We start from the raw sequence: 23,251 nt of genomic DNA, 5'->3' as shown, positions 1-23,251 counted from the left end.
AATATCTGCCAGCCAAGATCTGCTCATCAGGAGATGATGGCTGTTAACAGCAGTAGCAGTTTTTGACGTGGCTCCCTGTCACCTGTTCCGTTGTCCGGTGGCAGTTGGAGCACACTGCATGGGCAGTTTGTTGTAGCCACTGTGCTACTATCCCTTGCAGGTAAGCCCACATAGAGTGAATTGAATTGAAGCTGCTCAAGCTGAAACTACACATTTTCAAAATGGTTGTCAAGTGTACCAGGAGGACAACTTTATTTTTTACACCACTGCTTAAATCTCTATGGACTGCAGTCCGGTGTCACCTCTATTACAGAGGGCAGGAGATGTTTGGCCAACATGCATAAATACTTTAAGATCCCAAAGTAAAAGGGACTCTCCAAAATGAAATCACTGTTGCTTTGTATTTAATTAGCACACAGGGTCATATACGGCAATAGTTGAGGAGTTTCTCAAGCACAGAGGTTTGAAACTTCTCCTGGTGATGCAAGGGAGTAATAGGAGTCTTTGATGCTGGCCAAATGTTTGGAGAACTGGGAAAGAGCTCAGAAAGGAATATCCAACAGCTTGGCATCAGGTAAGCAGCAATAGTAACTTTTGGGTTTCAGTAAGTGTTGGGTAGGAGAACAGTAAGAAACCTGGGAATTTTGTACATGTTTTGTACAAAATTGTTGGGCACTGTCTGATGCCTGGGCTGAAGAATCCAGGACTGTGTATTTCTTGTTATCAATCAGGACTGATATCTTCTTGGACTTGGAGGAATATGGGACTTTGTGCCCAGTTTCTTGGTGCTCTTGAGGATTGGTGTGAACCCACACTGAGCCAAATGTCCTGACGTTGACATGTGTGTATAATGGCATCCTACTTGGTGATCTCTGATTAAGGTCTACCCTCAAATATAAAGCTTAGGTTGTGTACTATAATAGGGCAATGGGATTTGAGAAGTAATGGCATATACAGTTAAAAAGATAGCCTCTAGGAATCTGCAAAGCAAAACATGGGATACTGCTTGGAGAAGCATTTGGATATGTTGGGTAGGTAGAGGTAAAACTGTTCTAGTCAGGTCTATTGTGGGTTTGAACCTCTCCTCCTCTAAGAATAAGGCAATTCCCGATGTGTCAGTACAATGTTGGCTCCAGGGTGTGCATCACATGCCTGTGAATTTTCGAACTGGCTCTCATTGGCTTTTGTCAATTGAAGCATTTTGTCCATCTGTACCACTTAGGTAATGATCAGTTTTGATATCTGAGCTCTTTGCTTTGAGCTAAATCCTTTCTACCTTATCCCATCGTTATGTGATCTGAAGCTGGTGCTTTGTGGTTGCCACAGAGGCAAAGTGAAGCTTCATTAGTGTGCCGTGGAGCATGTCAGCACTGGGTATGTGGTTTTCTCATTCATTCTTTTAAAGTCTTTACCACAAAATTGCCACTTCTGGAGGTTATATTAAGAGATGGGAGTTTGAAAATCCTTTGGCTTCACTGGAAATAGTCTGCATGGCACTAGAGGGTGGGGATTTCTCCAGTTTCCAGTAGCCTGCTCCAGGCCAAAAGGCTGTTGCAACCCAATTTGACCTCAGTTATCCTTCTTATACATCCCAAGTTCACTGTCTCTCCTGCTGGATTTTTTTTTTGTCGAGTTCTTTGAGATTTTGATGAGGATACGATTGAGCCGAGTTCCTTCAACGCGCTTGTCTGCTTTTTCCGTAGGTTCCTTAGAAAGAGAGCTTGGACGGCATGCAAAGTTGTGAAATATCTGGAGACAGCACGGATGATCCTCTTAGTAGTGGCCTACGGAGAAAACGACAGCCTCGAATAGTAGTTATTGGTGCTGGGCTTGCAGGCCTGTCTGCAGCAAAAGCGCTCTTGGAAAGTGGTTTCACGGATGTAACTATCCTTGAGGCGACTGATCGAATTGGAGGCCGCGTCCAAAGTGTGAAACTTGGTAAGAGCTGTGTTTCAAGGGGAATTAGTCATCCATTGGGCTCTCTTCTTTTTTTTTAAATGTTGGCAGGGTTTTGTATTGTTATGAAGTTAATTTGACGAAACTTGCACAAGGTTTCTTGGCACGTGCATCTTGGGCTCCTTTCAGGGTGAATGAGTTGGTATGAGTGTGCTTATCTATGTCTTGCAAGGGAGGGCTGCAAAATGGTCCGTGTTTCTGTACAGTGAAGGTCTTACTGATGATAACGCTCACTCTATAGAAGAAGCTCTATGATTAAATAACTGTAAAGGACAGCTTGCACCACTGTTTTCAGCTTGACTGCTGACTAGAAGCAATAAGTAAGTCTTCCAGGTAGTCTCTTTGTCTGTGACTTACATTGTTCGGTGCTATTCTGTTTCACTGATAGCCCCATTACTTTCCCTAGAACTGCTCCCTGTGAATCAGGCTGCTGGAAAACCCTCTTCAGTGTATCCTTTCATACTGGCTTCCTACTTTCCTACCTCTGTGGCTTCCTTTCTCAAGTCGGTTAGGAGGGCTTGTAAAATCTCTAAATGCAAAGTAATGGAACAAGTGGAATGAGCTGGTCTAGTGGTTGGTGACCCTGCCCACGGCAGGGGGGTTGAAACTAGATGATCTTTGAGGACCTTTACAACCCAGGCCATTCTATGATATGACATGATGTGATGTGATATGATATGATATGATAAGTGCAGCCCTTTGCAGCTCAGTAGTCAGTGAAACTTTCCCTTGGTATCTAGGAGGGCATTGCCTGTCTATTCTCCCTAAGAGGCAAAAAACTCTTTGCTTCTGCTGAACTGCCGTCCTAATTTCAGTTAACTCATTCTGTTTCTGATATCACTGTATATTTATTAGATTTGGCCTCTTGCTGGCCTCTTTTTTTTTAATCTAACATCACTTTCTGTATTTTACTCTATAAACTCATCACAATAAATAAACAGCAATGTCCTATGAACTTTTAGAAGGGAAATGAATAAAAAGTCAAATCTGATTTCCAGGGTTTGAATAGGGCACTTTACGTTCTGCTGAGACTTGGCATAGAGCTTAAAATGGGAAGTGTGTCCTCTACACACAATACACTGTATTAAAAATATCCTGGATCGTGTCTGCAAGAGGAGGGAAGTATCAAAGATCTGAAATCTTCAGGGAGCAATATATAATTTTGTCAGTGCACCTGTGAAATAATTCTGTGCTACTAGTACAGAGAGCTGTCCTCTCTTTGGATACCTTCATCAGTTACTCATCATCTCTTTACCTTTGCTTGGGAACCTACTTCCACTTGGTTATCTCTTCAACTAATGTGAGGCATTCCTGGAGATGCTCAAGGTCAGGCATGATGGGGCTCTGGGCACCTGGTGGAGCTGTGGGTGTCCCTGTTCATTGCAGGAGAGAGGCACTGAACCTTTAAAACTCCTTTCCAACTCAAATGATCTTTTTCAAGTTGTCAAGATTATATTGTATAGGGATTGACTGTATTGACTGCAGTTTTTTTCCCATGGTGGGTGCATGTTCTGGCCCCTTGCATGCTTTGCAGTTTCACATTCCCTTTAGCTAAATGACTTTGGAGCTATGGTGGGTGGTGAAGTCTTCAGAAGCAGCAGTGCTCACAACCTCCCTATTTGCTGATAGAAGGCAAAAGGTCAGTATAATCTTGAGCTCTATTTTTTTTCCATTCTACACTGCTCCAAACAGCAAGATTGCATGTGGGGCATGCAAAACCTGCTCCTTTTTCTGAACTGTCTAAAACTTCCAAAAATGGTTACAAAAGTGGTTATTCTGGGTCTTCAACTTGTGACCACTTTGATCTGCTTGTCTAAATGGCATTTAAATGTTACACTTCTCTAGCCACTCCTTGACTGAAGATCTGCTTTAAATCTTCAACAGAACAGGTGAACCCTCTAGGACAGGTGAGGCAGAAGGTTTCTGTTTCTGGATTGTGTGTTTCTTGTACATGAGCCATGACATCTGTCCCCACTGCAGATATTTCACGACAGGATACGCAAGGAATAATCTGGGCTTCAAAGGGAAATAAGAGAGTTCCTGTGCGTAGTCAGAAGGCTTGATGTGCAATCTGTGCATTCCTTTGGAAAACTGCTGCTCTGGTGTATTGTTGTTGCACAGGCCTGTTTTGACTGCTGCTTGTGTCTCAGTAATCTCATTTGCAGAGTAGGAAGTAGACTTTATTTTTGTTGTATGGATGGATTCATTCCAAGTAGATTAATATTGAAACAAAAATCTTTTATAAATTTACTTTCTCTGCTTAAAAAATATGTTCTTTAATTTTACACTTTTAAATAATTGCTCATGTAACTTACATTAGGTAACGACTGGCTTACCCACTTGGAGATGATCGTGCATTTATAAGACCCACAGGCAAGAATGACTATTTTCAGTGTGTTGGTATTTGATGACATTCCATGCAGCTACTGAAAATAGCAATGCGTCATTCGTGCAACTGAGCACCAATATGTTCTTCTCTCGAAGCTCAGATGCCCCCATAAATAAGAGCTCCATGCAGGAAGATTGTTAGTGCTGCAGAGAGCAAGCTCCTGACATAACGCAGCAGGCACTATTCCTGCTACTGATCTGGCATGTGATGACTCGCAGGAGGATTGCCTTAATGAGGTGACTGCCACATGCAATATTTATGAGCTTTGTACCTTTGGCTGCCAACGTACAGCAGTCATTTCCACCAGGCTGGGTGTGCAGGGACTGTGTAAGGATTTGCAGTGTCTTCAGTATTCATCTTTGTGCCTGGATGCTGCACGCTCTGAACCCCACACTTTGTGATAGGAACACATAAGACACACATAAGGATGCACATAAGGAACATGCAGCACTCGAGTCTTCTGATGTGTATTTTGAAGGACTGTTTAATGACAAGGCTGTTGTCTGCTCAGAAAAATGAGATTGTATGTAGAGTTTCTCTTTGAGGCAATGTCTCAGCCACATTTCTTGAAGCTTTCACCTATTAAACTTGATTGTGTGAGTCTGGTGCTGCAGTGGCTTTCTAGCTGAGCATCAATTTACATCTTAAACAGTATCTGATGACTGCTAACTGCGTGATCCTTCCTTTATCAAGCTGGATCCTATTAGCATCCCACTTAATGAGGCATTTGCACACCTTTGCAGAGTGAGCTGCACAGTGTGCTGTTGACTGGGATGCTGCTCTGTTAAACATTGCTGCAGGACTTTTGAGAATCTGTAAAAATGTGGGTAAGAGACATGACCTCAGCTTATTTTCAGCACCTCCTTCCAGCTGCTGAACACTGTCCTGTGCCATCAGCTCAATGCTGGTTCAAACTCTATTAGTCATAAGGAAAGGACAATGGGGCTGACCAAACTCTTTCTGTTTTGCTAGCAGTGCTGAAGGCAAAATGTGTTTGATGCTTAATCTGCAGCTTTTAAAGAACCTCATAGAAATTTTCAAGGGTGTCAGTAGTAAAATAGGATCTGTTCCCTCATTTGGGGAATGGAAATGCATTTTTCCATTTCAGTTAGTCTGAGTATTAACCAGCTGTAACACAAACCATATTTATAAATAACTTTCATTTTTAATTACGGGAATGGGTTCAGTTTGTAGATCAGTCTTGCTGTCCCAGGGCAATCTCAGTTTTTCTTACTGCTCCCTGCTGTCTTTGCTTTTCCTCCGTGTGTTTGGGCTTCTATCCCCTCCTCTAGAGTACAGCAGGTACTTGAAATCTTTAAGTAATCTATATATGCTCTTTCTCTCCTACTTGGGCATGGTGATGATGTGTTGACGTTTGAACTTGATGATCTTAGAAGTCTTTTCCAACCTTAATGATTCTTTGATTTTCTTTCTATATTATGTAACTATCCTCTTATGTGTCCTCATATCTTGCAGTATTGCAGCGTGGCTCCTTACAGCTCTTTTCTTTTTCTCCCTCCCCAGCTCTTCACTGCTACACAGCTTAAACTTCAACACAAAGCAGTACATCCTCTGCTATTCAGTTGTGTTCTTAGGTTTTAGGATTAGGGGAGATGATTTAGGCAGCGTAGCAAAGGTAGAGCAGCTGACAACAATTAACTGGGAACCTAAAGGATTCTGTATTTCACCTTAAGTAATTCAGAGGAGTGTCACTGTAATGTATCTTTGTTGGAAGCATCCCTTCATGCTTTCAAAAAAATGTGCTTCCAAAACTGGTGTGCTTTATTTACTGTCCTGCAGGGCACGCCACTTTTGAACTGGGAGCTACGTGGATTCATGGTTCACATGGAAACCCAGTCTATCATCTAGCAGAAGACAATGGTTTACTTGAAGAGACTACTGATGGTGAGAGAAGCGTTGGCCGGATCAGTCTTTACTCCAAGAATGGGGTGGCTTATCATCTTACCAACAATGGGCAAAGGATCCCAAAAGATGTGGTTGAAGAATTCAGTGATTTATACAACGAGGTTGGTATTCAGCTGCTATGTGAGCTTGTAGTTCTGCATGAAACGCTGGGAGCCTTTGCTATTTCTACAGAGGTAGAAATCCAATAATGTTTTGAATTTCTTTTCAAAAAATCAACCCTAATTTTTTGCTCATCATCTTAAGTACAACCCATTTGTCTCTGATGTGGGATTACTGTTGTTGTTGAACAATTTTTCCACGACGTCAATTTAGTCACTTGCTGGGGAGACCCAATCATTTGCTCTAGAAAGTTGCTACTTAATGAAAAGGGTAAAGGAGGGATCAAATTACTAAACAAAGCAGAATGCAAGAGCTTAGTAACAACCAGCTAAACATTGTAGCCCTGTGACATTTTATTGATGTTATAAATACCATAGTGTACAGTGTAGTGTGTCAAAGTCAACTCAGTGTCGTAGGAATTACCAGTTTTCCTGCATCAGAAGGAAAAGGACATCTTTTATTGTAGATTCAGGCCAGCACTGGCTTTGGTTTAAAGTCTTTCTAATTTTTTTTTGCTCAGTGTTTAGTGATCTCCTCATATAAACTGAACAGAAGAGGGCTTCAGGATGTGGTAGAAGAGCCAAATAGGAAAAAAAATCCACACAATTACACATACAGAACCTAAAAATATTAAAAGGGAGACTGCAAGATGGAAATGGAAATATATGTTTAGTGGAAAGATTAAGTTCTGCTGAAGAAGCTGTAAGGCAGTGTTAAATTCTTAGACAAGAATCACCAACTCTACGTTCATATAACTGGGCAACACTGTTGTGATCCAAATCACAGCCAAACATTATTATTTTCATCAGTCTGTAGGCATGCCCGCAGCCTTCAGATTTTCATCTGACAATGAACTTCATAGTATTTGATGCATGGATAAACACACAGTAGGGTGAGATTAGCCTTGGATAGTTTCTGTTTGAAAATCTGTCCATCAAAATTTAGAAAGTCTCCAAGAGAAAAATCACTATACCCTGTAAAGAATTATTAAGAACTGACTGTGGAGGAGGGATGTGGATTTTTCATTTGGAAAGAGTTTTAATAATATATCCTGGGGCTCTGAATTGCAATCTGTGGTGAGATGGCACAGAATTATTTCAGTTTTAGAGAAAAGTCATAGGAATTTCAAAGAAACCTCATTATGGGAGGAATTTAGCAATCTTAGGAAACCAGTATGGAATTATTTCGTAATTCAGCATGGAAAGGAGATCATTCTGGACAAATGTAAGTGGGGATAATCCATCTGAACTGCTTTTTCGGACTACTGGGTCAAAACAGAACCACAACGAGCCAGAATGAAAGATGGGTAAGATGTGTGGAGCAAGACTAACAGCATATAAGAATCGAAAAGGAGGAGGAAATAAGTGAAAATCCCTTAGTGAGCAGCATTACCTACGTAAATGAAACTCCACCAACTTCTTGCACTGCTCAGTGATCGTCCTATCTCAGAGATGATTAAGAAAGTCTCCACCAAAGGAAGGGTGTCAGGTGCTGACTCTGAAAGGAAAAAGGAGTACAAAGATGAGAGCTACTTGGCTTTGAGATACAGTCAGTAAGATAAAGGCTGTAACAAGGTGTCAGTGTTTTAAAAATGATTAATTTGCTAAATCTGCTCTTCCTTTTAAAGCAAGAAAAAGGAGGCAGCCAGTGACATGAGAGAAAAACACATTTAAAGTTAATCTTCTGTACGCAGTGTGTAATTAGCTTATCGTTGCCACAGGATATCTTTATTGCTAGGAAACAGAGAATGGTTTCACTTTTATGAACTGTAAAAACGTCTACAGCTACTCTCTGCAATAAAGAATTTACAAGGGACAGCTTACCCAAGCAGAGGACATCAGGCAGCCTCTGACTGCTGTTGCTTTCTCTTCAGTCCCTCAAAGCGTGCTCGAATTTCTTGCAGGGCAACCCATGTTTTTATTTAGCTTCTTGGTCCAGGGTGTCAGATTGGACAATCTGCAGTGAGTTAGGGCAGAGTGAGCCTCTTCCCTGCACCGATCAGGAAGAGTGGTTTCTGTGACCTCCTGAAAATCACCACTTAAAAAGACTGTATGTATATACAAATGCCTCAGTGAGAGGGAAGACAGGAACATGTGCAGTACGCAGGCGGCTTTGGGAACCTTTTCCTCTGACATAAATGCAGGGAATGTTTCTGTTTACACGTGCTGAGTCAGCCTGGTGCTTTTTTATTTTTTCCTCTCCTCCTTCCTCCCCCACCCTTGCTTTTTTTTCTTTTTTTTTACATTTTCACAAGAGTCCATTCCAACTTCCTTTTGGTGCCAGCTGCCCAATACCCTGTTGTTTTCTCTGGTGATGAAATGGGTGCTGGGGAGGAGCAGTAGAAATTTGGTCTTCAGTTCTGCCACTCTTCACTTTTAGGAGGTAGGATTTTAGGTGTTAGAATACTGTGAAGTTGTCCAACACAAACAATCATTTTACAGATCACCAAACCCTGTGGTCAGGCTCCTGCTCTGCCTTATAGGAGCTCCCAGACCCTTCTTGGAGCCTTGGTCCAACATCATCTCTCAAGCTGCATCTCTCCCTTTAGAAAAGACTCATATAGCAAAGGCTGTGACTGACACAAGCTGTCCTGACTTAAAAAGGAGAAAGAAAAAAAAAAAAAGCTGCAAAGCCTAATCAGGGATGGAGCACTGGCATTAAGAGTGGAAAATGTAGTCTTGAATGGACAAAGGCTAAATTTGTCACAGCTTCAGATGCTTGCCTTTCCCCTGCACAGCATGCTTGCTTCCCATGCTCTCAGACTGCTCTCCTTTTGCTGCAGCCATGTGCCTGGGCTCTGTGTGTGCCTCCACGTCTGCTTCTCAGTGTGTATTTCTCTAGTCTCAGTTATTTTGTCATTTGGATACCAAATTCAAGTGAGCGCAAAGCACAGAGGATCTCCCTCAAGTGTTTCACTTGGAGATATGGGGTCACTGAGACTGCAGCCAACAAGGTGAGGTCTCCCTCTACGTCCTGAATTCCCCTAGTGTGAATAGCAGTGCATCCCAGTATCTCTAGCTTAGCCTCACTAATTCATCTGGAGAGAGCTGAGGCTTTTTCCAGGCACTTATCCAATCTTTTTTGGCTGGCTTCCGCTTCTGTGTGAGTTTTGCTTCTCTTTGTTTGCTGTAGCCTGGATTTCTAACAACTGAAGGGACGCCTCACAGAAGCCTCTATCTGGTTACAAGGAAGCTGAGCCATCTTCATTTTATAGCAGAAAGTTTCCTGTGAGAGTCTGTCTTAGCTGAGAACAACTGTTGTTTTAAGACCGTCTCAGACCTTGCACTGTGCAGCACTGGCACTGCTCAGGGTCGTTGTCCGCTTGCCCTCAAAGAAAGGAGCAAAAGTTGTGCACCAGCACTGAATCATAGAATCATTAAGACTGGAAAAGACCACTAAGATCAGCAAGTCCTGCCATCAACCCATCACCATCATGCTCACTAACCATGTCCCTCAGTGCCACTGGCTGGTTCACCAGGGTGTGATGCCACACATTCTTGATCTTCCCATCTTTCTCTCTGCTCTGGATAGGATAATTTGGGGAGCCTGGGGCTGGGAAGTGTTTAGGACTCTATTTCCTTGTGTGTGACCCACAAAGAAAAGGGACAGGAGTGGGAAGGATGGGGTTGTGTATGCAGCTTGAGTGTCTGTGTGTGCACAGGGAAAAGTGTAACTGAGGACAGCCTATCTTAACTCTAAGATGGGTCACTTCTGTCACAATTTAGTCCTAATTTTCCTCTGCAAACAAGCATTTCCAGCCAATCCCCAGGTATTTGTGAAGGATGGGAGGGAGGTGGTGAGCTTCAGTTAAATGCACTATGCTTGCCCATGTGTTTTGCATTCTACTGACCAGCCTGATTTTTATTTAGATTTCTCAGTTAGGCCATGGTCCCTAAAGGTCTGCTTCTCAGGAACTCTCTCTTTAACAATCAGCTAATTAATGGCCTTGTTATCTCTCAGCTTTCTCCTGTGCGCTGGGAGAGGGATGCAGCCAAAGAATGACAAAGTTTTCCACCCTTCACACCCCCACCCTGTGCTGGGCTTTGTGCCATCTCCAATTAAGCTCCAGCCTATTATCTAGAAAGATGGACCAAAGGGCCACCAAGAGTCAGAGTTCCCTCCCTGCCTTTCTTTTGCACTGGCAGACGTCTGGCCTAGTAACAACATGAGCCTCTCTCTATCAAGGTTTCGGGCTGAGCGGGAATTAAATCACTTGAGTTTTTAAGCCAAGTGAGGAAAAGGCAATGCTATGGATCATCACTGGCACTGACAGGAAGGAGTGTGGCTTGGGAAGTGCTTTCCTGACCTCCTTCAGCCCTGAGAAGCTTCTTTCTTTAGATTTGTTCTTCCTAAGAGACTGCCTCTTCCTGTGGTAGGTGAGCACTGACGTAGTAAACACGTGTAGGTAATAGAGGGGACATCCTGAGTAGAGCCCATGTTCCCTTCAGAGACCCCTGTTATTGGATACCCCCAAGCAAGTCAGAAGGGAGACAGAAAAAGTGAAGCCACTGTGGGATCATACCCTTTCCATTAACACCTATTCATATTTTAATATTTCATCTTCAATCCAATGTAACCTCAGGATTGAATGTAAATCCTTAGAACTGGGGATGAAATATGCCTAAAATGTGTAGTTAGATATTCTACTTCTTTTGCTTCTGCTGATAGTTCCTGCAGATGTGCTTTTTGGGCTCATTTTACTGCCTGAACCCAGATGTAGGATGTCTTGATGTGGGATTTGCTGTCATTTATTATCAAGCTGCTTTCCTGATAACGGATAAAAGCGCTGAAAAAACAGGGATTCTGAGAAAAAAAATAATAAATCCAGGTGCCAATCATGCTCATTCATTATCTGATTGATGGGATGACATCCATAGGAGCAGCTTTCCTTGGTGACTCACAGCACAATGAGTTGGGCATTTCTGCTCTTTTCTCTGTCGGGCAATGAAGAGTACAACAGTTAATAAAAACATACCCATGGCTCACATATCCTTTTGGCCAAATGGTAGCTGGATTTTAACACAGCTTTACTTGTCTTGTGAACGCGTTATCTGCTTATAGTGTGCAATCAGCTTATGGAAGCTGAGATGTGTTGACGCAAGGTCCTTGCAGCTTGTACTTGCTGGAGATGGTCTGGGCCTTGGGAATCTATAGATTGAGAGTAATGGAGTGCTGAAACTGCCAAATTCTATTGCTGTCTCTAGGAGATAGAGAAGATACCATTCCCTTTCTTTTGCTGGAAGCCTTTGTTTTGTAAAGGGCATTGGTCTCCACCTTTCTCACCTGGAAATCTCCTTGGAGAGGCTTTATGTCTCAGTGTCTGCAAGTCTCACTTATCTTCAGCACCTCTACTCATTTTTCTTATTGTTAGAATTTATTTTCCCTTTTTTCCCTTATACTTTCTTTTATACTCATTTATACTCTTTTATACTCATTCTTTACTTGTCCTCATCTGTTCTCTCCTCCATTTACTCACAGACCTGCTCTCTCTTGTTCCTACCACTCCTGTATGTTTTTTCTCAACACCTTCCTATCTTCATTATTCTTCCGTTTTGCCTCCTGAAATTCACGTTACTCCTAAAACCCCAGAGAAAACCAAGCTTCTGAGGAGCACTGAGGTGAAGGAAGCTGGAACATGATTAATTAGCTGTATCAGTAGACAATGAGAAGCTGTTGGAGCCTTTGATGGACAGCAAGCTGCCTGCCAAGCAATTATTTGTGAGCTGAAGCCCTCTGTTTGCCTAATTCATCTGTCTCCAAAAAAAGATGATGAGTTTTAGTCAAACCAACTTAGATGGGAAAAACTGAGCAGAGATCTTGCCTCTCTACTTGTAAAAGCACCGTGCACCCCTCGTGGCATGATATAAGTGAGACAGAACAGAATCAGTAAGGTTGGAAAAGGCCTCTAAGGTCATCAAGTCAACCCATCACCACTATGCCCATTAACCATGTCCCCAGCCTTCAGGGATGGTGACGACAGTGACTCGTTCTGGGCAAACAAGTTAGTAATGGGATGAGTTGTCCATCTGGGAAGCACTTTTTAAAAGCTTTCCTCTGTTAAAAGATTCCTCAGAGTTTTTCCATTGAGATGGAGAGCCGTGATTCAACTGCATGCTCTTCTGGGAGTCTTAAGAGGCAGAAATACTGACTATTCCAGACAGCCACAAGGAGGTGGCCAAGGTGGATGGTTGTTTTCTTGCTTTTAAGTAGCTGATACAGTGGAAATCCAGGGCTGAAAAATGTCAGGAATCTGGGACTGCACCTGGGACACAGAGGTGGGAGAGGACTTTGAATGGACTACGTCTCCTGCTCTTCTGCAAGTGATAGAAAACACATGTTCAAATAAATAATCACTTCATAGTTAATATTAACTTAATAATGAACTATAGTGAGTAGACTATTGCCGGCGAGTAAGGGCGATTATCTTAGGCCATTTGTCTTTGCCTGGAGGGAGGTCTTGTTTCTTTCCTTCTACCCAGCACAGCTATGGGTGCAGACACACGTGGTGTTGGAGCAGAGTGTGCAATGAACTAAATCTCAGAGGTTGGCAAAGGAAGGTAACCTGAACACGCTGGATTTGGATGGAGGAAAAAGCATCCTGCATTGGGGTTTGGATGCTGCTGTGAATCATGATGTTCGCTATGTCCATTTTCCTATCCCATCTCTTACAGGTCTATAACCTGACTCAGGAGTTCTTCCAACGAGGTAAACCAGTCAATGCTGAGAGCCAGAACAGTGTGGGTGTCTTCACACGGGACGTAGTCCGGAAACGTGTCAAGGCTGATCCAGATGACACAGAGGCTGTCAAGAGGTTGAAACTAGCCATGATCCAGCAGTACCTTAAGGTGTGTGTACACATCGTTGTTCCACTGTTTTTACTGCTGTCCCGTCACTGAGGAATCACTGTCTGTGGGCTGTTGCTGTTGGGCAGTTTTTTTTTCATATGGACAATCTTTCCTCTTGAGACATATGCTAAGACAGTGGGCTGTAGGAAACAATGCATTCGTTGCTTTTTTTCTTAGCTTTCTAGCTTTTTAATTAGAATGGGATTTTCTAAGCCATGTTAAATCTTCTAGTCTGATTTAGGGTTTTCTTACACCCGGAGCTACTCTGTTGTCATCTTCTTTTAGTGATGTGTTGTCTTGTGCCCTACACTTAGCACCCCATGACCCCACCAAGTATCTTTACCCCCTTCTGCCTCTTCCCATATCTCAGAGGCCAGAAGAAATGTATCTTTGGTATGAGTAATTTGCTGAAGAAATCCCTGGAAAGCATTTTGAAAGGTAAAGGAATAAAGTCAAAGGCAGATTGTATAAACCAATGTCCTAATCATCTTTCCTCACGGCTTCCCTAGTTCTTTTTATCTACTTGATGCCTTGGCCTAAATGAGATCTCTGTGGGATGAGGAGTTAATGCTGCATCAAGCACTCCGCAAGTAAAGTCTAACAGTCATTCCTTTTTCAATTATAATGACTTAAAGGCTTATGAAATGAGACAGGGGAGCCAGGCAGCATTCTGTCACATGGGTAAGTATGTGATATTCACTGTTACTAGGTGGGAAACTGAAACAGAGATAAAGACTTAAAGAGTATCCAAAGAGGCCTGTGATAAAGCTGAGATTTGAACTCAGGCATCATAAAACTTTTCTCATATCTCAGAATCCTAAATGAAGAACTTGTATAGTGTGGCAACTCCATTACCTAATGACTAGTTACTTGCTATTTCATTCATGCAGTTTTACCAATGCAGATGATGTTACTCATTTGATGCACTCCTGTTTTGTTTTTTTTCTGATGGTGGCGTTTGTGGCTTCTACAGGTTGCTACAGCCAAAGACTTTTCTGCAGCTCTTGCAAATCTTTTCTCACATAAATACCTGAGAACAATAAAGCTTCTGAGACTTAAGACTCTCAGATCAGAGTGGCTGCTGAGAAAGTGAGGATTAACCAGTATTTCAGCTGAAACATGGTCTTGATAGCTGCTTGTTTTTCTCCCTGTTAACTGTTTTGCACTTTTCCTTCATGGTTGAAATAACCCAACAGCCATCATTGTTTGTTATCTCCATAATGAGTCACTCATCTCAAGACAAGTGACTCTGTTGTGTGACCCAGGGCACAGATCTGTGCTGTAGTCCAGCAGTACTGACCCTGAGTGGCACGGATGGGATAGAAACACAGCAGACTCAGAGGACAGATCTTCAAGACCTGCTGGCAATGTGGCCCAGTGGCAGTTCCTGCTTAGTCCTTCCCTGTGCAGTAATCAGGTTGGGGCAACCATCTTGATGCAGTCCCAGGAGCAGCCTGTGAACTACTTAGTGCAACTTTAACCTTTTCCTAAAAAGCTATCTGACTTGTTTGCATGATGTCTTAGCCCAGCATGGAGATTCCTGCCCTGCATCAGGGTGCTCCATGCTTCCAAAGGTAGTCTTCCAAGTGTGGAAACACCTGGAAAATGGATGAAAGGGTAAGGCATGGAATTATAAAGTTCCCTTCATCTAAAATGCTTAAAGAACTGCAATGTGGGAATAATGGTGATTTGAAGATTCTTAGATCACTGTGTGCTATGTATTGTTATTAGAAACTTATCATGAGGCAAACCAAATATTTCTGCCTTTGTTTGAGGAATTGATGCAAGCTGCATCTATATCTAATACCCTTGCTAACATTGACCTACAGGTTGTGGATCTAAAGCTTTGATAATCACATCAAGAGAACCAACTGCAAGTGTCTCACATCTTGACATCTCCCTTTCCTGTCTCCTTTAGTTCCTTCTGTACTGGGTCCTGCCACCTCCTGCAGATAGTTAGCTTGCTGATTGCTGACTGACAGCATGTTGAAAGCTGCAGACAGCAGAAATAGCTGCCAGATTTTTTTCCTGGCTTCTCAAGGGGCCGTTTATTAACATGGGGAAGAGCATCTGATTAACACAGCTCCAGCTTCTGTTGTGGGAGTGCCAAACAGCAAGTCCTGGACATGGCTGTGGTTTTTTAATGCTAGGAGACAGTCAGAACTGTAACCCAGTGTCATCAGAAGAAGACACATCATCTCTTAACCATGGCTGATGGAACTGTGGCCAATGCAACCAAGGCCAATGCAGCTTGTGATCATAACAAAGTGGTTTCTCTAACTAGAAGCAAGGTTAAGGGACAGATTTCATCAGATCTTGCAGAACACTTTTTTACTAGTGACAATAATGTGCTTTAAGAGAGGGATTCAGGATTCCCAATTTAGGCATCTGCTTTTTGCCCTTGCAGTGAGTTCCTCTGTGGCAACGTTGCTTCTGTGTTGCTTTTCCTTAGGTAGAGAGTTGTGAGAGCAGCTCCCACAGCATGGATGAGGTCTCGCTCAGCGAATTTGGGGAATGGACGGAGATCCCTGGTGCTCATCACATCATTCCATGTGGTTTCATTAAAATCGTGGAGATTTTAGCCCGTTCCATTCCTGAATCTGTCATTCAGCTCCGCAAGCCGGTCAAATGCATCCACTGGAACCAGTCGGTCAGCAAGGAGATTGAGAGAGTGGCTGACCACAACAGTGACCTCCCTGAGGAGGACAAGGGCTCCAATGTCTTCGTGGAGTGCGAGGACTGTGAGTTTATCCCAGCTGACCACGTCATTGTGACTGTGTCCCTGGGAGTCTTGAAGAAACGCCACGAGAGCCTGTTCCATCCCCGCTTGCCCGAGGAGAAGGTGATGGCCATTGAGAAACTGGGGATCAATACCACTGACAAGATTTTCCTTGAGTTCGAAGAGCCCTTCTGGAGTTCTGAATGCAACAGCATCCAATTTGTCTGGGAAGATGAGGCGGAGAGCGAGAGCTTGACTTACCCCGAGGAGCTGTGGTACAAGAAGATCTGCAGCTTCGATGTACTCTACCCACCTGAGCGGTACGGCCATGTGCTGAGTGGCTGGATCTGTGGAGAAGAGGCTTTGATCATGGAGAAGTGCGATGATGAAACTGTGGCTGAAACCTGCACCGAAATGCTACGGAAATTTACAGGTCAGCCATGCCCTGGTTCATTTGGGTGAGTGGAGAAGAGAGGGAGAATGGGGGTTGGGTGTTGAATAACCATTAGGAAGGAAGTGTGCTAGAGTAATTTTTAGTTCTTTGGCATCTTATGTTGCTCTGGTTGGGTAAGTGCTTCCAGCATACCTCCTGCTTGGGTGTGCCTGGAAGCTATTTATACTGAGGGGCTGATAACCAGCTCAGGAAGCGGTGGACTGAAGTGCTTGAGGATTCCACATCCTCTGCTTTGTTTAATCACAAATTGTAAGTATTTGTAAGAGCAGCGTCCTCCAAGATTAGATATATTTTATGCTATTCTAGAAACAAGTCCCCCCCTTAACCTATTTATATCTGTTACCTCATGCTACCCAAATCTCAACACCCAGTGAGTTTCCAGCCTTACCTCTTGTCCACGATCTCCAGTTAATTGAAGAAATTTGCCTTCACAAGTGTAGCTTTCCCCTGCATTTACAGACCATTTGCTGCTGTCAGTGCAGAGATCTATAGAAGGGGACCTGGAAGCTGAGGACTGCCTGCATAGCTGGCCATTGCCAGAAGAGGTTTTACATTTTAGTAGTCTCTTTAGAAAACATTGGCTAGACTTTGTTTTCAAAAACTCCATTGCAGGGACCAAAACTGAATCCTTGGCTCGTTCTTCTCAGTGATACATTCATGATGGATGATGACCCTGTGGTTCTACTGCAGCCTGCAGAGAAGTAGGATGAATCAGTGCTGAACTCCAGGCAGCTTCTGTTTCCTGAGCTGTTTGTTTTCAGTGGTGTTGGGTATCCCTACATTACGTCACAGTAGCACTACACACATGCCTTCATTCCTCTTGACTTCAGCAGGCCAGCTGCTGCTCTATGGAAGCACAACAGGCTTTAAAGCCAAGTTCTAGTGCTGATTTCTCCCTGAGAGTATAAACAACCTTGTTTGCTGCAGCTCTTCTCACTTAATCACCTTTTTCTTTTTTTTTTTTTAACTATCTCGATTTATCTAAGAGAGTTGATTCCTTGGCTTCGTATTAATTTGGCCGATGGGAGTGTATTCTTCTATTCTCCCTCTTCCCCGTTGTGCTCCTTTGCTGTTATTGTTTTGTATGTGTTGGATGTTCCTCCCTTCCTCCTGCAATGGAAATACCTTGGCACTGAGTCATTGGTACGTGCTACAGTTGCTGTTCCAGCTGATGCTGCACCTGGTCACTGTCCATCAGACTCTTCAGCTGAATGATTTCTGTCTCAACCTCCAATCCTGGTTACCTAACCCTGGAGAAATTCACATGGAATATTACTGAGCTTCGCCCTGCAGTGAACGTTTTGTGCTTAAGACTGCAAAACTCTCCAACCTGTCCTTGAATCACCCATTATATAACATGACTTGTTCCACTTTTTTCCACAAACAAAACAAAACAAAACAACAACAACAACAACAAAAAAAGACAAAAACCCAACTGTTAGTTTTTTGGGGATAATTGTTTGGGTTCATAATTTTACCATTACTTCCCAGGATCTCAGACTTGACCCTGAACTTGATGGAAAGAGAGGCTCTTCTGTAAGGTAGTTCAGATCTTCTGTGGTCTTTTGCTTGTGGAGCCCTTTCCATTGGCTTCAGAGGGTGTTGGACATGCCCTACGGTCAATCTGTTCTTTTAGAGTGTTAGATTATACTGAGTATTTCTCTCTAAGAGAGGATAACATAGTTTTGTGACCTTAGATTTCACTTGCAGGTTAGTGCTGGGGCTTATCTGGCTTTGCTGATAAAAACATTTGGGGTTGTTCTAGCCTCAGAACCATTGACAGTTGGAGCTCTTCACAACTGGATGACAGAAGGCTGCAGGCTCCTGTAGATCTGACTAAATGGGATGCCTCCAGACAATTATTGGTCTTGCCCTGCTTTCTTTGTTGGCTAAGCTCTGAGCATTAGATGCCAGAAGGTATAATTGCAGCCCTGCTCCCTCTGAGTTGCCAAGCTTAGGCTGGAGATGCCCTGAGGAGTTCTGCCTGTCCTCCTGCTATTTCTCTGAAAGACAACGGATCTCTTTTCAGTGCTGTGCCTTACTATGTGGATACCTGGGATGTCCTGATGTCCCTTTGCTGTCTGTGGATGCTGATGTATAGGGATAGTACTACTATCTGTTGGCATTGATGGGATTTTAGATGCTCTGCTGGTAGATAATCTAAGTTTGGGTGTCTTAACTGACAGGTATATGTTGATTTTGTGATGCTTCAGTGTCTCATAATCAGTCCCATAATCAGTAAATGTGCAGAATGAAGAGAGGACTGTTGGAAGCATGTGAATTTATCTTCCATAGCTTCACAAATGGGACTCAGTGGCATAAAAAATGTGTCCTATTTTAGTGAAGGCTGATTTCTTTTTTAGACTTTTTATCTCTGTTTGGACAGTGAACGAGTGCTCAGTTCTTACAAGTTTCCACATCTGTGCTGGTTGTTACTTTTATCTGTAGGCAAAGGCACATGTTTACCCATCTATTTAAAAGCAGATTGAGAAAGCCCAATTAAATATATTCCTTGAAAGAGTCTGCCAGTCTTTGTAGTTTCTGTCTTGCAAACAGCAGCACAAGAGGTTTAACAGGAGACATTTGCATCATGGTCTGGTGTGCTGGAGAACTTTAAAGGAAAACCTCAGGGGATCTCAGGAGAGCTGAGATGTCTGCACCACACAGTGTGGTGCTAAGGAAGGAGACTGGCTTCTCTTCTACACAGTTGCCATATAAAGTACCCAGGGCTCCTTAGGTCCGTGCTGGCAGAGGTATCTCTGTGCTTCTATCAAATATTACAGGATTTATACCACTGTTAATTGAGCTGATGACTCCACAAATTATTTTGTTAACAAATTTCAGTCCTTCAAATATGTGGCCTTATCCAACAAGCCATCATCTCGCTGCTTGTAGTGTTTCTACATTAGTAGAAACTTCATGTTTCTTTGGTCCTTTGTGGAGCCAGGAGTTGGACTTGCTGATCTTTCTGGGTCCCTTTCAACTTGGGGTACTTTATGATTCTATCAATTATCTTTCTACTGGCATGTTTTACATGTTGACTCTATGTTGGCAATGGAATATAAGAACATGCACTAGCTACAGGAGAAGCATCATCAGCCCACTGCAGAGACTCCTTTTACTTGTATGATTGTTTTTTGTAATGCAGCACGATGGATGACTGCTTGCTGTTGTGTCCTCTAATGGTGTTCGTGGTGTATTCTCCTGAGTTTTCCCACAGCCCTTCAAAATAAAACAAGATAACTTATTTCCTTGACGCATCTGAGAGCTCCCTATTCTCAGACTCCCTTGGGCTTTTCACTTCCATCCCAGGCATTCTTGCTTTGATGATTCTTGGAGGAGCGTGTTTCAGAGCCTTTGTTATGCTCAGTCCTGAAACAACATTCATTTATAGGGTATATTTTGTTTGTAGGGTGTATTTGTTTGCTGGTCTGTGCCATATTTTGATCTGTGTATTAGTGGTTAGAAAGTGTTCACAGGGGTGAAAAGCCACCCAACTGCCTTTGCTGTGTTTCAGCCTTATATTTCATCATTCTGGTAGACACATCGTACTCCAAAAAGTGGTAGCTGAACCAGGGCAATAATTTGCTCCTGATTTTAAGGAATTAAAGGCAGTAACTGTTTAGTAGAACTAAATAGCACAGTACCTAGCTAATCTTTAGAGCTGGGCATCTCCCACTCTAAGCTGTTATGAAGAAAGTAGAGTTTGGATTGTCTCTGTGCTAGGCTAAGCATTCTGAAATGTTACAAAGCCAGGGCCTGGAGCAGCCACAGGAGCTGTGTAAGAACTCTCAGTCACTTTGCCTCTTAGAATTTTTTCTCTCAAGTACCCCTCACCTCCATGTCCTGCATCCACATTGAAAACATACAACAATCTAGAAACCCTCCTCCCAGCATCATTCTCCTTTCCATGCCACGTGCATCCCACGGAATGGGTCTGCTGGATTTTAGATTTGTTTTAGGCTGGTGACTGAGTAGCAGTTAGAGTGAGTAATACAGGCTTTGAGAACTTTCTGACAGGCTTACCTATGCACCTGCATAATGAGGATTTGCCTTCTTATCTTATTACTGTTCTTTTTGGAGGTGTATCTCTTATGAGACTACTTTATCATCCAGTTTAGATTGGGCACCCAGTTAGATACCTAAAATTAGGTGAGATTAATTGCTTGATCACCACCAGGATCTAGAAGCTGAATAAAAGCAGGGAATGCTGTATATTTTCACCTAGAATGTGTCCTGGGTTCTCTGGAGCTCCCAAATCTCTTCTGCATGTTTTAACAATCTTTCCTAAAACGTGAGGCTGTGAGTGGTTGATTGGAATTAAAAGGGATGCTGTTTCTGTTATTTAGATACCTGGAACATAGCAATAGAAAGGAGATCTGGTTTAGGTTCTCTTCCATGTAGCCTGTAGGCTCTGCCAGGATGTGTTTTGAATACAAGCCACTCACAACTTGCACAGATGTTTTCTCTTGAATGCAGGCTCACTTTTTCTCTTGCCTTCCACCCAGGGAATCCAAACATTCCAAAACCTCGTCGGATCCTGCGGTCCTCCTGGGGCAGCAATCCCAATTTCCGTGGATCCTACTCCTATACCCAAGTTGGGTCTAGCGGGGCCGATGTGGAGAAACTTGCTAAGCCACTGCCTTATGCTGAGAGCTCCAAAACTACTGTAAGTATGGCCCGAATCAGCTGGGTGACGAGAAGACTAATAAGACACTGGGCAGTGGGTTTTCTGCGAGGCAGATTGAAAGAGACAGTTTCTGGTGGGGCCTTCAGTAGTGTGTTTGCCATGTTTTTATACATACCCATCTGGACAAATGATGGACGTAGGATTTTACCTCCTTAGAGACTGGAATCCCAACACCTTGGGATTCCTACCTCTCTCAAGAAGTACCAAGAGCTGAGCATCCAGGTGGCTTCTGAAATTGTGATTGGGATTACTAGCTTGTTCAGAGCTCCGTAGGAAAAATTATTCTGATTTAAAGCATACACAGAATATACAGCATTAAATGCATAACCCCTGCTAATGGCTAGGTCTGAATATTTCAGAGGAGCATATTAGGAAATCCTTATGTTTTGGCAGGAGAGGGGTAATGGAAGTTCTTGGCTGAGGGACTCGTGCATTGGCAGAGGACAGAGAAATTTGTTCCCCAGGTACTGTCTTCACTTTCTTAAAGAGAGTGAGAGCACACGTGGAGATTATTACTGCATCTCAACTTATAAGCAATAATAAATTAATCAAACTCACCCCATCCAAACCCAGAGACAATGTCTGATGAATATGCAGCCTCCAAACAGCTATACAAGCACCCAGAGCCACCATGTAATTTTGGTCAGCATGGAAATCTATTAAAAAAGATAGCAGAAGCTTTAGGAACCTTTCACACTCATTCTCAAGGAAGAGAGGGATCTGAAATCCTCAAAAGTGAGTGAGGAGCAATTTTACCCAGCACTGAACTATCGATGTGAGAGAGAAGGCACTGTTTCACCCTGTGATTTTTGAGATGTGGCTGCCTTTCCTTCTGAAGTTACAATTCCCAAATAAATCTTTAACGTCCAGAAGTCTGAGGTGTAATTTGGGGGAGCAAAGAGGAGAGAGAGCACAGAAGTTGGATGCTCAGTGACTTGTGCAGCTTTGTTTGAGGCTGTGGGAGCTGGGATGGTGCTGCAGCTCTGCCAAGAACCATATGCAGGCATTCCAGGAAGGGTTAGCTGCATGTTCCCAGATGTGCTGTGCCTGTCCCACACTGGGGTTCAGTAGCCACCTATAAACACCTTTGGCATATCAGCTCATGGGGGATGCGGGAGGGCACAAAAATATTGTCTCCTTTTTGCCTCATGCATACTTTTCAGTAAGCTCTGCTGAGCTTTCCCACTTTTCTTATCCCCTCCAGCCGATGCAGGTGATGTTTTCAGGGGAGGCCACTCACAGGAAGTATTATTCCACTACCCACGGTGCTGTGCTTTCTGGGCAGAGAGAGGCTGCTCACCTCATTGAGATGTACCAGGACCTCCTGCAGTGCCGGAGCTAAAAGGCCCCGTGTTTGCAACCACCACCAACTCCCCATTCATTTTCCAGGTGTGTGGAGGAGATTCCTTTTTTTTTTTAATTTTTATTTTTTATTTCAATTCGCAGTAGAACAGCCTTTATCTTTTCCTATTAAAAACAGAAAAAAGAAAAAAAAAAATGCCCTGTTTTAAAAGCCTGGTCATCAATAGCTTCATTTCTATGTGCTGTATTGTTAACAGGGAAGGGTGCTCTTTTTGTCTGTTGAACTGTTGTCATTTTAATTCTAACTGCATTTTCAGTGCCTATCATTTTTTTTTTTCCTTTCTGTATTGTAAGTGCCTTCTATACTAAAATAAATGTTGTAATAAAAAGACTGCATGATCCGGTACTTTCTGCATAGTCATCTCAGTAAGTTATTACATGTTTTTTCAGTGATGTCAAAAAATAGGGGTTTTCTTTCTATCTACAAAATTCGGAATAGGAAGATCTTGAGAATTGATTCTGTGTATCAGTTGATTGGTATGTGTTCAAGGAATTGTGCCCTAGAGACATTGTCATTTGCCTTATCTAGGTCAGCACTGAGATCCCTCTGCATCACTGTATATTTAACTCGGTGTCACCTGCCTGTCAGCTGCTGTGGGCCTCTGTGGAAACCTTTCTATGATTTTGTGTGGAAATTTGTTGGGGATAGTCTTAACCTATCCCTTGTCATAGAGTCATGGAATCATATACTGGCTTGGGTTGGAAGGAACCCCAAGGATCATCAAGTTCCAACCCCCTGTCACAGGCCACCAACCTCTAGATCTGACAGTAGACCAGGCTGCCCGGGGCCCCATCCAACCTGGTTATTGAA

General features: G+C 43.0%; 1 protein-coding gene across 1 annotated transcript; it reads left to right on the top strand.

Annotated features, from left to right (window-relative positions):
- Positions 1-487: 487 nt before the first annotated feature.
- Positions 488-22,786, top strand: SMOX (spermine oxidase). The gene is made up of 7 exons (XM_003206049.4): positions 488-574; positions 1,704-1,938; positions 6,146-6,372; positions 13,042-13,215; positions 15,668-16,367; positions 20,897-21,057; positions 22,283-22,786. The coding sequence occupies exons 2-7, from the start codon at positions 1,731-1,733 to the stop codon at positions 22,418-22,420; spliced, it is 1,608 nt and encodes a 535-aa protein (XP_003206097.1). The 5' UTR covers positions 488-574; positions 1,704-1,730; the 3' UTR covers positions 22,421-22,786.
- Positions 22,787-23,251: the final 465 nt, after the last annotated feature.

The sequence above is a fragment of the Meleagris gallopavo genome, chromosome 4, assembly GCF_000146605.3.
Source record: "Meleagris gallopavo isolate NT-WF06-2002-E0010 breed Aviagen turkey brand Nicholas breeding stock chromosome 4, Turkey_5.1, whole genome shotgun sequence".
NCBI lineage: Eukaryota > Metazoa > Chordata > Aves > Galliformes > Phasianidae > Meleagris > Meleagris gallopavo.
The sequence above is the reverse complement of the archived record's forward strand: the minus strand, read 5'-3'. Positions and strand labels throughout refer to the sequence as shown.

Bases quoted from the DNA above. Each gene is read 5' to 3' on its own strand.
- SMOX (XM_003206049.4), top strand. From the start codon at position 1,731: ATGCAAAGTTGTGAAATATCTGGAGACAGCACGGATGATCCTCTTAGT. The intron at 1,939-6,145 runs GTAAGAGCTGTG...ACTGTCCTGCAG, and splicing joins CGTCCAAAGTGTGAAACTTG to GGCACGCCACTTTTGAACTG. The intron at 6,373-13,041 runs GTTGGTATTCAG...CATCTCTTACAG, and splicing joins TCAGTGATTTATACAACGAG to GTCTATAACCTGACTCAGGA.